Here is a 13,951-nt window from a genome sequence, read left to right on the forward strand (position 1 = left end):
TTGGTCCTCTGTGGTTCTGCACTCTCACAAGTTTCTGCTGGAAAAATTACACTTTTTTTCCCCGAGAAGACGTTCCCTTGGGTAAGGCACCACATAGAAGCAGAGGTGTTTCCTAGTGGCATGTTTGCATTTTGATAGAGCAACAACAAAAAAACCACGTGACTCTGATCCCATTTATTAGCTGGTTGGAATCTCCAACTTCAGAGCTAAAAATATATGAAAAAAAAAGTAACTATATCATGCAGCTAAGATTTTCCAGCTCTGAACACCTTAAAATGGAATTATATAAAACAAAAAAATCAAACTGTGAAAGAGCTAATCATAGCAAAACATTAAAAAATTAAAATTAAATTAAAAGAATTAGCCTGGGATGCTGCTGAAGGAGCACACGGGTTGGACTGATAGACTAGGTCATATGAAGGGTCCTAAGTAGTCATTTCTGGGAAAGCAATAAAGCATTCCCTTGTCAGGGGCAGGGAAAGGTTGTTAAACTAAATCCCTAGGAGGATATACCTGTAGACTTGAATGGAACACTTCAATGTGTACCTAAGGAAAATTTTTCACATAGTATTTGATTAAACATATAACCCAAAGCCTTAGCCTTAGAATAAAACATCAAAGGCTCAGATTTTAACAAGGTTTCCATTCTGTGTTTTCTGTATCTCTCTCTCTCTCTCTCACACACACACACACTCTCTCTCTCTCTCTCTCTAAAACATTCTAAAAATACACCATACCAACCTTTTAAGAGATCTGCACAGTCAACTTACAAATTATCACACAACCAAAGTTACATTAAAGACATTTAATGGATTGAGTGCGGTTGGCTCATGCCTGTAACCCCAACACTTTGGGAGGCCAAGGTGGGAGGATCACTTGAGCCCAGCAGTTTGAGATCAGCCTGGGAAACATAGTGAAACCCCATCACTATTTTTTCTTTTTTTTAATTCAACAAAACAAAATGTTAAAAAAATTTAATGGGCAAAAGTTAAAAGTCTATGTGTTTGTACTTCTATTAAATGATTCCAAAATTCTCCCCATTCTTCCCTAAGTTCCTTTTTAAATAATTTTTTTTTTTTTGAGATGGAGTTTTACTCTCGTTGCCCAGGCTGGAGTACAATGGTGCCATCTCGGCTCACTGCAACCTCTGCATCCCAGGTTTAAGCGATTCTCCTGCCTCAGCCTCCTGAGTAGCTGGGATTACAGGTGCCCGCCACCATACCTGGCTAATTTTTGTATTTTTAGTAGACACAGGGTTTCACCATGTTGGCCAGGCTGGTCTTAAACTCCTGACCACAGGTGATCCACCCGCTTCGGCCTCCCAAAGTGCTGGGATTACAGGCATGAGCTACCACATCCAGCTCTAAATAATTTTTATTCCTCCTTAGATCTTTGAGTCAATTGAAAATCAAGTTCGTTGACAGACCAATTATATCACTACACTTTTGCAAAGATGACAAATAGCCAGGCCACATCAGGTTCTCCCTGGGCCTTCCTTGAACATGCAGGCCTAGACTAATGGCACCTCGTGCCCACAGGTCATTTGTTCGCAACTATAACCTTGCTACCTTTTTATTTTTAAAGTCATCATCCCAACTTACTTAAACTTTGTATTTTTACTGAAATTGTCATAAGTACAGACATACATTGACAATTTTTTTCTGTACAATACAGTAAATATGTTAGCCTTTTGCCAACATTTGGTCTCTGTTCCAAGTACTCAATCCAGCTACTGTAGAGCAAAAGCAGACATACACAATACCTGAATGAAAGAGAATGGCTGTATTCCAATAAAAACTTATTTATGGGGATGAAAGCAGTGTTTGAAACCTGAAATCCCAGCATTTTGAGAGGCTGAGGTTACTTGAGTCCTGGAGTTCAAGACTAGCCTGGGCAACATAGCAACACCCCGTATCTACCAAATTTTACACACACACACACACACACACACACACACACACACACACACACATATATGTATATATACATACATACATATATGAAACTTTATGGGGCCTGAAATTTGAATTTCACATAGTTTTCACACATCACCATTAAACCATCAAAAAATGTAAAACTCATTCTTCCGCTCGAGAGCCATGCAAAAAAATGGGGCAGGCAGGGTTCGGCCTATGAGCCCAGTTTGCTGATTCTGATCAAGAATACCAAAACTGTGTCAACAAACAACTTGGCATTCCCCCACAGACCTGAGGCAGTAAATATCTATGTATAGATCCCATTTATCTCTTTCCTTCTATTCTGGGGAAAATTCCAGAGAACAACAGTATGTCTTTGAAATACTTAGGCATTTAATTAACACATCAAACTGGAGAGGTATAACAAGTTGTTCCAAGGGTGATGTGAGAGCTTCTGCACCAATTAAGATTCTCTTTCTCAAAGAGAGGTAACAATCTGTAGATAAAGCTGTGTGTGCTTGAGGAAGGAGGGCTATGTTGGTGAAGGAGAAACTCAAGGGGCAGAATGTACCCACTGCAGTTTTTGTGACTAAAACAGCTACACAAAGCCACAGCCACTAAGTCCTCCATAAAACACACACACACAAAAGCCAGGCATGGTAGCTCATGCCTGTAATCCCAGGACTCTGGGTGGCTAAGGTGGGAGAATCCCTTTAGGCCAGGAGTTTGAGATCAGCCTAGGCAACATGGCAAGACCCTGTCTTTATAAAAAATTTAAAAGTTAGCCAGGCATGGTAGTGTGTGCCTATGGTCCCAGCTACTCAGGAGGCTGAGGCAGGAGGATCACTTGAGCCCAGGAGTTGGCAGCTGCAGTGAGCTATGATCATGCCACTGCACTCCAGTCTAGACAGAGATTCCATCTCAAAAAACAAAACAGAGGATGAACTTGAGATTGTACCTCCTCAAAGGTCCATTCCTAGGGGATGTTTCTTCACCAATATATTTCCCAGCAAAGAGAAAAAACAATACAATAGCAGCAATGTTAAACATCTTTTGTGGGAGAAAACAGACAACAAATACAGGCCAGCCCAAGCTTTACAGCTGCCAGTCTGGTTATTTTCAGGAAATCTCTTTGGCTAGAGTTTTATTTTACCAGTAAGCCTAAAAGCAGCTTCTATATGTGAATTCAAAAATAAAAAAAATCTACAACCTTATGCACCACTTAACTCCTGGCATACAACTCTTAGGAAGAATCACTAAAGAGTTTAGATACTGCAAGTTCTTAAAGTAGTTTCAATATAAGAAAAGTCATTTCAAAATAGTGTTAGATGTTTTCCTGAGTTCAAATCATTACACAGAAGTGAGCATAGGAGCCATGGGTATTGTAAACATAGCCCACACATTTGAGGGTCATTATATACCAGGAAGTCAGAATCTTTGCATATTTCATCTCTAACTCTTGACTGCCTAACTCGTCATAAATCTTTCCTCCAGAATGATTAAGTCTTACATAATTTATAAATGCTGTCCAACCACATCTTAGAACCACAGAAATATGAAAGACTATGAGGAACAAAACAATCAATAATTTTGGAAGAAAGGGAACTTATCTAGTCCCAGAAATTAAACTTCAATATGAAATGACTCTGAAGGGCCTTCTGCCCACTGGAATTCCCCCAGTCAGACGTGTGCTCTGGCTGTCTTTGCACACTTGCTGTCTGTGTGCTACAAGGTCATCAGCAGTACTCTGGACTAGATGTTGCACACAAGGACCCTGGAAGTCAGGGTACGACCAGGCTGATAAGCAGTCATCCTATTGTTTAAAGAGCCTAAACTGAAAGCCTTCATAACATGCAGGGTTGTTTCCTGGACTGGACACTCCTCCACCCCCACAATTACAGTCTGCATTCATGAACTACTCCACAGAGCTTTCCTGATCCATAAACATTTAAAAGTTTTCCTTTTAGAGAGAATGAAAAAGAGTGTGAGAGTCACTGGTACAGGAAGGACCAAACAATTGGGTCTCTGTGGCTTTGGGGGCCCAGGTCATCCAGGCCTCTATTCAACTGGCAAAGAAACTGGCAGGATGAATCAGTCTAACAGCTGACAAAACGATGAGGAAGGGCCGCCCAAGCTGACAGCAATTCAAAAAGGCTTTCAAACAGCTCCTTAACATGTGTCTTAGGAGCTTTATTTAAATTTGATGGGAAGGCCACCAAATAGTTCTTTCAAGCTTTAAAATCTCCCGTCTGATCTGCCAATCTCTACAGAAGAAAAGGGAAGCTATAAGGAACAAGCGGTATCTTCATCACTGAGAGTGCTACACAGCTACATGTCACACACAAATTCTCCAGCATATAAACTTGCCTATTCCCATGTCGTCCCTGCCTAAAACAATGGCAAAATGCAACCCAGGGCAAGTTGAGGGCATTGTTGAATTCTCAGTGGGGTAAGCACAGCATGGAGCCCTCAGTTTAAAGCAAAACCAAATCAGCTTTTTGCTGATGTCATTTTGCCAGTAATTCCAGCTCCATCATCCAGTCTATTTTCCCACAGTAACTTGACTTCCCTAGGCAACCTATGAAGAAGTTGCTAAGCAATAAACATACTTACTGGGGAGAGAAGAAGTCACATTCAGTGCAAAATTTAGGTAGCTAGATAACTGAAAGCTGGCTCTGCCACTTCAGGGTGACTGTCAGATACTGGAACAGAGAAACCACATAAAAAGGACCTCCATCCTACAGTCCCTTTTCCATACAGCAGCCAGGGAGCCTTTTACAAACGACGTCAAAGCACAGTCCCTCTGCTCAAAACCCTCTGTTACGGGTTGAATTGTGTCTCTCAAAACAATATGTTGAAGTCCCAACTCCTAGTATCTGTGAATGTGACTTTATTTAGAAATAGTATCTTTGAAAATGTTACCGTTAAGATGAGGTCAAACTGGATTAGGGTGGGCCCTAACTTCAACAACTGGTGTCCTTACAGGAAGGGCGTGGGAAGACAGGTACATAGGAAGAAGACGGCCATGTGATGAGGCAGAGACGAGAGCTCTGCTGCCACAAGTCAAAGAACATTAAGGATTAAAGACACCCAGCAGAGGCCAGAAGAGGTGAGAACGGACTCTTCCTGGAGCCTTCAGAGGGAGCAAGGCCCCGCCATCACCTTGACTTCAGACTTCTGGTTCTGATTTCAATTATCCAGGACTGTTAGAGAATAAATTTCTGTTGTTGTAAGCCACTCAGTTACTTTGTTATAGCAGTCCTTGGAAATTCATGTACCCTCCAGTGGCTTTCCACCTTCCTCAGAAAGAAAATCAAGTCCTCACTGAAGGAGCATCATCATCTGGACCTCCTCTGACCACAATGACTTCAGCTCCTCCTGCTCTCTGAGTAGTCAGTCCACAGTGACCTCCGGGCTGGTTCTCAAACCGTACCATGAACCCTGCACCTTAGGGTCTCACCTGCAGCAGGCTGGTGCTGTCAGACCTTTGCAGATGCCACTCCTTCTGCTGGAAAGGTTCCTACCTCAGGAACCTCCAAGGCCTGCTCCCTCAATCTGCCTTCAGGGTTCTATTCAAGTCACCTAATCATGAATGCTCCTCCTAACTCCTCTTCTGGGACTTCCCTATCCCCACCCCATATTCCCTATTCTCTCTTCCCCTGCCTTATTTTTTTCCACAGTGCTTCACACAAGCTGACACAGATATTTTGCTTAACCCTTAACAGGTTCTCTCTCCACTTTAGCTCCGTGAGAACAGGACTTCACTGCTGAATCACAGTGCAATCTGTTTAGTGACTAAACATATGAATTCTGTGGGGACAGGTGAAATTTTATTCCAGACTGGCTGTGTGACAAAAAAAGGTTTCTACTAATTAAGTGAGACAGCAGAAACTCCTGCAGATGAAGGGCTAGGCTCTTGAGGGGTTGGGAGGGAACCCACGTGCCAGGTTTTCTTAAGCAGACTGAAGGGCTCACCACATTCCTGCATGGAAGTGGGCGAGGTTAGTGATACTGAAACAGGCTCTGAAGAATCCTCCTTATCAAACATTAAGTCAAGTCTTACCTGTAATTTTTGTCTCCAGCCACACCCCAGTAGAAAGCAACTTAGCCTGAGGAATTTGTGAAGTCAAATATAAACACGATCTTCCTACTTTAGTACCATACACATTTTTTTTTTAGGGGATGAGGAAAAAGGCCTAGTAGTAATGTTTGATAATGGTAATCTCATACTGCAAATGCACAAACTCTACTCAGAGGAGAAAGCCTGATTACCACACATCTAAAAATAAATAAATAAACCAGGAGGTTTAAAACAGCTCTTTCTGGGTAAACAATCCAAACCCTCTGAAATGGTCCTAAATTTACACTTTTTTCCTTCCTTCATTGACATTTTTCAAAACTTTCAAAACAAAACAAGCAGGAAAAATGCAAGTTTTTCTTTACCTTGGCTTTTGGTCCCAGATCCCACCAATCCGAGTGATGGATCGCAGGACTCTTTGAGAGGTGATCGGATCGGGGTTTCAGCTTCAGGAGTCTCAAAATTACCTTCAGAATCCGAGCTGCCAAGGAGGAAAAATGAGGAATTACCACTTTCAACGGTATTTCCGACACCCTTTGAAATCTACATATTCACCAAGGCTAAAAGTCCAGCACGTTTGTCTAACTTCACAGCCAACCGGTCCTCAGCAGGGTCTGGCCCGCAGGAGGCAGCTGAGGTCTCTGAGCAGAACCCTCCTTGGGTTTCTCAGGCTGGCATCCTGTCTCTCTGAAAGCTCCTCCATTCCCTGGAGCTTTTCTCCAGCACCATTTATTTTTGAGGTCATTCTTCCCTCAGACACCTGAAAAATGCGCTTTTTCAACAGACTCCTTTTGTCACAAGAGCCCCTTGCCAGATGCTTTAACAATTAATACTGGTCCCACCCCCGAGTTAGGCCGATGATGCAAGGCATTCCTTTTTGCTCTGTAGGCCTCTACCTGTCTAGAACTCCCTGGGCCCAAGGCTAAGAATGCTGTCACCTGCCTTCTGCAATCACGCGGGTGACAGCCCAGCAGAGACCACCATTTCCCAGCAGCTGCCAGGGGCCTGTCATCACGCGACCTTCTTCACCGCGGCTGCATTTTGGGTACACGGTAGGGCCCCAGAAAGGGCCGGGGCGTGACTTCTTCCCCACAGGAGGGCCCTAAGTTGCACCGGGTGAGATCAGTGACACTGCCCCTGTGTGAAGGGGCGGGGGCTGGGGGTCGAAGCTTAGAGAAAGTGACCGAGGCCAGCGGGGATGCGGAGAGACTGCAGATTCTGGGTTGGGTTCGGAAAGCTCCTAGCGAAATGGGGGCCAGAAAACACACGGGAGGACAGAAGATCCTGAACTTTCGGACGCACACGGGGACCTGGCTCCGGGTGGGGACGCGGCACGGCCGTGAGGACGGTTTCGCGGGTGGCGACCACACACACGCACACAGAGGGAGCCACGGATGGATGGAGGCAAGCGCGTCTGCATCTCGGCGGGGACGCCGTGTACTTGCCTGAAACTCAAAGATTTGGTCTCGGCTTGCGAGTCCTCCTCCTCCGGATCGCCCTCGGGCCCGCCGGCCTCGTCCTCGCCGGCGGCCCCGCCGCGCACCGCAGACCACGTCCATTTCGCCCACTGCACTGGGGACAGGATCTGCCACGGGCTGAACGCCATGAGCGCGGCTCCTCCAGCTCCAGCTCCTAGGGGCAGGGGAAGGGGTGGGGAGAGCCTTTTTCTCTTTCAAAATGGAGGGAACCGGTGACAGGCGCCAGCAAACGTTTCCAGCGGAGGCGCGGATGTGGTTAAACGAGCGCCGTCGGGGGCCCTGGTGGAGCGCTTCCTCCCACCGGCGACCGGCGCCGCGTCCTCCTCGGCCTCCTCCCCACACGGTGCGGCAGCGGCGGGCCCCGCGCCGGGCTCCCTTCACCGGGAAGACGCCCGTCCTGGGTGCCTCCTCAGGTACCCGGCCCGCGGCGCCCGGGGGCTCGGTCTCGGCGGCTCCCGCTCTGCGCTCGCGGACTCCCGCCTCCGGGCCGGCGGGGCGCGCATCAGCTGCCGCCGGAGCCGCGCCCCAGGAGCCGCCCCCTCGGACCGTACTATTCGTGCGCGCGCGCGGGGGCGGCGGCGGCGCCGGGGCTTTGAAGTCGGCGGCGCGCCCGCCGGATCCCCCCACCGCGGCGTCACGCTGGTCGCTCCCCGAGTGCGGGCGGGGGCTTCTCGGCGGCGCCCCGGGACCCGGGCGCACCCCACGGCTCCGCCGGCGTCCGGAGCTGAGAAGTACCGTTTTCTGAGTTAGGGCACGCCACGCTCTTCCTCTTTCCTTATTCCTTTTTGCAATTTTCTAAATGTTTTTATCTTGCCACTGTAACTTCACGGCGACGATGATATTGGAACGCACACAAGTTAAATCCCTTGTTACAAAAAAAAAAAATACAAAACTTCACGGCCGCTATGGACTGCTGTTTTCCCCTCCTTAACTCTGGCAGCGTGGGAGATTTCAGCTAGTTCATCTCCATCCCTGGCATTCCCGGGATTTGGAAATCCCTCGGCAAAGCCACCAGAGTGGCCCAGGACTGGAATTTAAGATGCCCTCCTCCTCCCAAACCGCACTCGGGGAAGCTTCCTAAGTGCCCAGGTCTTGTCTTGGGGAAAGGGTGCTAAATTATCCTGTGAGATTACAGCCAGATGGGCTTCCCATTCTCCTTATTTATTTATTTATTTTATTTAAAATACAGACGGAGTCTCGATATGTTGCCCACGCTGGTCTTGAATTCTTGGCCTCAAGCGATCCTCCTGCCTCTGCCTCTCAAAGTGCTAGGATTCCAGGTCTGAGACACAGCGCCTGACCCCATTCTCCTTTTTGAGATTTTCTTTTCATAACTTGTAAGTCTTTGATTTCTGACTTCGTTTGCTGCTTCAGTAACAAGCCAAGAGGCCTGGTGACATCTTTAGGTTTGAAGGCAATGGGAAATAGCTGATGTTCTTCATTTCCCATGGAGGGATTTCGTGTAGGGATTGTTCCTCTCAAAACCACAGTGCACCTTCTTCCAAGTGAATCGATTACCTCAAACACCAGGTTTAATGATCTCCTTGGCTGGATAAGGTGTTTCTGGTGCTACTGTAATTTCCGAGTGTGGCGCATCTGTGAGGTGCAAGCAGGTTCCCACAGAGACAGCAGCTCCAAAATGTGCACGTTGAAACTTGCACGAGACTAACTGTTGCCTCTGAAAGCAATTGGCATGTATAATCATCGTGACTGTCTTACACATTTGGTAACAAAAACAGGAGCAAAATACAAGATAAGGCTTGGCAGGATAGTTTTATCATAAGGGAAGGGCAGGAGTTAGCCTGAAGTCTAGAGAAAAGAAAGGGGTGGGGTGTCGGGATGCTTTCGAATTCATCCTGGCTTCTTCCCAGAGATAAACAAACTGTCCTGAGTGTTCTAGCGACTATTAAGAAGTTAACTAGGCAGGAGGTCCATGTGAAATATATCACACCACTTATCCAAGTGTTGTAGTTTGCGGTTTATACCGCAAAGATTTACCCAGCAAATCTTCAGGTTCTACAGTCCCCCAGGCTCCTGGGTTTGACACAGTATTCTGTTGCTGGGAAATAATATTACCCCAGCAAATCAGTAACTGGCATAAGCTAGGTCCTGTTCTTTCTCCTGAATAGTCCTCTCATCTTTTCATTCCTCTGCATCCCCCGTGGTGACTGACATAGTTCCTGCACTCCCTATCTTTCATGATCTACTGTAAATAACTCCCATCTGGTTTTAGCCTCTGAAGGCTTTCTTGCCTGAGGTCACCCCTGCCTGGCTGATCAGTGACTTGAGCTCTAATCTTGCGGTTCCCATTCCCCTCTATGCCCGTCCCTTTGTATTCCTAGCCACAGTCAGTAGCGAACTGGTTGTTAACCTTTAATGTGCCCAAGAATCATCCACCAGCCTTCTTAAAAAAAAAAAAAAATCCAAATTGCCAACAGGGTCTGGAAATCTGTGTGTTCACCAAGTGTCCTCGGGAACTGTTATCACAGGGTACATTTGGGAAACAGTGCCTAGCTTGAACCAACTGCTTGCTGCTTCGGGAACATTCTCCCTTTGCCTGCAGAGGGAGCTTTGTACATTCCTGGAACACACCTTTTCCCCCACCCCAGCCCACCCCAAGTTCCCAGGCTTCTGCTGCCCAAACATCCTTCACTACTTAGCTCAGGTGTCTACCCCAGGGAAGAGGGCTGATTCTCCTTCCTTTCTATCATTTCTGTACCCCGAACATTCATAAACAACTCTTCCTGTAGCTTTAGATCTGAAATTGAAAGAGCATTCTTAATAGTTATACAGAGACTACAGGCATAAACCAGGACTGTCTCCAGAAGACCAGGATGTAAGGCCATTCTACACTTAGCATACTATATATAACTTATTTATTTACATATCTTTCCCACAAACTTCTAAAGGGACTTTAGCCCCTTTTGAGACTTCCACCAGAAATTAGGACAGAAACACACACTCAGTAGGTGTTCAATACATATGTGAGAAAAAACAAACATTCTAATTTACAAATAGTCCTTGTGAGTTTGGCTAGGGTGACATAAATTCCTAAAGCCTGACTCCTCCTGGGGGAACCTAGTTTCTGGGACAGAAGATAACAGAACCCAGGACCAGTGATGGCCCCAGTAAGATTAAGCCTCACCTGTGCAGCAATTCACTTTTTTTTTTTTTTTTGACAGAGTCTCACTCTGTCACCCAAGCTGGAGTACAATTCCGCCTTCTGGGTTCAAGCAATTCTTCCTGCCTCAGCCTCCCTAGTAGCTGGGATTACAGGTGCCTGCCACCACACCTGGCTAATTTTTGTATTTTTTAGTAGGGATGGGGTTTCATCATGTTGGCCAGGCTGGTCTTGAACTCCTGACCTCAGGTGATCCGCCCACTGTGGCCTCCCAAAATGCTCGGATTACAGGTGTGAGCCACCGTGCCCTGCCTGTAACAACTACTTGACATTAGACAAGCAAGTAAATGCCTAAGGTTTCCGAAAATCACTCCTCTGCAAGTTCTTGAACTTAGTGTGAACAGCAATGAGTATGAGTCCGTCAGCTGGACCACTCCTCTCAGTATGCTGCTCCTAGTCCTGGCTTCCTTCTTACCTGGCACGGGTTGCAAAGTCACAACTAGGAATACTCAGCCCTGTCAGTGAAGACCTGCCATTGCCAACAGGAGGCTGTGGCCACCCTATCTGCTTTTCTGCCCTACCTCAGTCTAACCAGGCAAGGCATGATGATGTCTAATCAAGACAGCATTGCCAACAACAGCATCTGACCACATTCAGATATGTTAACTCGGCAGTCTTAACCTTGCAAGATCAGATGTTGACCTAATTATCCTTTACCTGTAGACTATAATCATCTATAGAATTACAATCTTCTCTCCACTACCAAAACACACTGAAATCAGAAATGTACACAATGCATTTATACAGAAAATTATAAAGAGAAGCTCCTTTCTAATTTTTTAAAAGAGAGGAGCCAGAGTATGTCCATAGTTGATACTCTTTTGGGCCAGGCACAGTGGCTCAAGCCTGCAATCCCACACTTTGGGAGGCCAAGGCAAGCAGATCACTTGAGGTCAGGAGTTCAAGACCAGCCTGGCCAACATGATGAAACCCATCTCTAAAAATATAAAAATTAGCCGAGCGTGGTGGTGGGTGCCTATAATTCCAGCTACTTGGGAGGCTGAGGCAGAAGAATCACTTGAACTGGGGAGGCGGAGGTTGCCATGAGCGGAGATCACGCCACTTCACGCCAGCCTGGGCAACAGAGCAAGACGCCGTCTCAAAAACAAAAAACAAAAACAAAAAAACCTCTTTTAGAGTTCCAGGTAGATTAACAAAGATCCAAACTGTATTCATTAAAGACTTGGCTGACCCCTGACCTGGAGTCTGCTCAAAGACCTGGCCCATGCTTTGCTCTGGTGAACAACTCTTGTCATATCCACCCATTGATCTATTTTCTTCTGTATCACAAAAGAAAAGCTTGCTTTCCCCAGAAAGTATTCCATTCAACCTAGGTCACAGATCAAACCTACAGCAGAACTGCCATGCAGAAGAGTTACACTGTGACAGCTCTCAGAGAAGCTGGGGGAAAAATACACACACACACACACACACACGATATTTACACACCAGAGTCATTGAAGAGCCAGTTCTATGAGATTCTCTCATTCCCATCAAATAGTCATGACTATATGTTTATTGACTTTATAAGAAATTTCACTTTAGTTGTCTACTCTGGGATGTTAACGTATTAAAGAAGCAGTTGTTGAGTGCCAAAGATATAAACAGAGTTAGGTCAGTCTGTTTATTCTAAGTGAAGAAAATAACCCCAACATTATCACTAATTCTTCCCACCAACTACCACAAATCCGAAGCTGAAAACAAGCAAACCAAAAACAGACACAAGGCTCCACTTAAAGCAGTGAACTAACTATCTTCAAATTTAGAAGTATCTTCTATTCCAATAGATACGTTTGGTACTTCCTGCTAAACAACACTATTGTATTTACAGAGCCTGTTATACAGGATGTCATCTTGGAGGATTATTCTTACTGATTTAGCACATTTTGTTTCCTTCTGTTGAACTCAGATTCCTTTTGAGCAGATTAGGCTTAAAAAAGAGGGCCGTCCAAGTCCAAGTCTGAGAGTTTTATACGTAGAGCTGAAACAAGAAAACCATCTGAAACTTCCTCGTTGTTTATAAATTTAAGATTCTAATAAAGGGCATTATTTCAAATTTGAAATACCTGCTTTACTACACTCAGTAAAGGGAGGGTGGTTTGTGGGGAGGGTAGAATTTAAGACTTGAATTAAAGAGGCTGAAAGAATTCAGGACATTTAAATAGAATAATATTCTTGGCTGGGTGCGGTGGATCACATCTGTAATCCCTACAGTTTGGGAGATCGAGGTGGGTGGATCACCTGAGGTTAGGAGTTCGAGACCAGCCTGGCCAACATGGAGAAACCCCATCTCTACTAAAAATACAAAGATTAGCTGGGCGTGTGGTGTGCACCTGTAATCCTAGCTACTCAGGAGGCTGACACAGGAGAATCACTTGCGCTGGGGAGGCAGAGGTTGCAGTGAGCTGAGATCGTGCCACTGCACTTCAGCCTAGGGGACAGAGAAAGTCTCTGCCTAAAAAAAAAAAAAAAAAAGAATATTCCTTCTCCTGAAGCCATTTTATTCCTTCTTCTCTTCCCCATCTCCAAAATAAAATAAATTTCCTAAATAATGCATCCTCAAAGATTACAACATTAGTCATATAACCCAGATGTTTTGAGATCATCCTAATATCAAATATTCTACTCACTATCCTCATAAATATATTGTGAGTCTTGAGGAGACCACATGTCTTCTTGTCACTAAGAAGTTACAAGGTAACAGATTGGGATGGTGGTTGGAAAGGGCAGTGAAAGCAAAAGCAGATTCATTGGTAGGAGGACGTGGGGAGAAAAAGTCCACCCAGAAGAAAAGAATAAAATCACAAAAAGCTTTCCAAAATAACTGTGACACCCACTCCACCTTAATTCTTTAGTCTAGGGATTTGGAGGGATTTCATTATACTAACTCGTGTGTTTGTGACCAATAATCTTCCTGTATTTCTAGGAGTAAAAAGATGGGAAAATAAGCAGCAAACTCCATGACATGATACGCTGCCTCCTGTAAACTCCAGCTCTTATCTCTTTAGAGTAAAAGTTTCATTACTATATTTTGGTCCTGAAACTCCAAGTTGGTAAAACACAATTGCTAAAATAGCAATACTACCCAGTTAACTTATAGGGCTAATTTGATTTCAATCAAAATTCCTAGGGGATTTTTCTTAGAATTCATCAATAATGTTTAAAAGTTTATCTGGGCCGGGTGCGGTGGCGCGTGCCTGTAGTCCCAGCTACTAGGGAGGCTGACGTGGGAGGATCGCTCGAGCCCAGGAGTTCTGGGCTGTAGTGCGCTACGCCGATCGGGTGTCCGCACTAAGTG

The 13,951-nt window shown here is 45.4% G+C and overlaps 1 protein-coding gene across 9 annotated transcripts in view; it reads right to left on the reverse strand.

Moving 5' to 3' along the window:
* Window positions 1-13,951, reverse strand: part of TACC1 (transforming acidic coiled-coil containing protein 1) — a 127,288-nt gene that overhangs the window by 58,672 nt on the left and 54,665 nt on the right. For 2 of the 9 annotated variants that reach the window (XM_012476034.2, XM_012476033.2), the window contains exons 1-2: window positions 7,440-7,762; window positions 6,360-6,475 (exon numbers count right to left, since the gene is read on the reverse strand). The exons of 1 other annotated variant lie outside the window; for it this stretch is intronic. In XM_012476034.2, coding sequence (XP_012331457.2) covers window positions 6,360-6,475; window positions 7,440-7,600 — 277 coding nt within the window. In that variant the 5' untranslated portion in view covers window positions 7,601-7,762. Of the gene's footprint in view, window positions 1-6,359; window positions 6,476-7,439; window positions 7,949-13,951 lie in introns of those variants that run through there. 6 more of the 9 variants (XM_064368686.1, XM_064368687.1, XM_012476032.2 and 3 more) reach the window with 5 other exon arrangements.

This window comes from Aotus nancymaae, unplaced genomic scaffold (genome assembly GCF_030222135.1).
Source record: "Aotus nancymaae isolate 86718 unplaced genomic scaffold, 86718_ANA_hifiasm-v0.15.2.pri h1tg000079l, whole genome shotgun sequence".
NCBI classification, from domain to species: Eukaryota; Metazoa; Chordata; class Mammalia; order Primates; family Aotidae; genus Aotus; species Aotus nancymaae.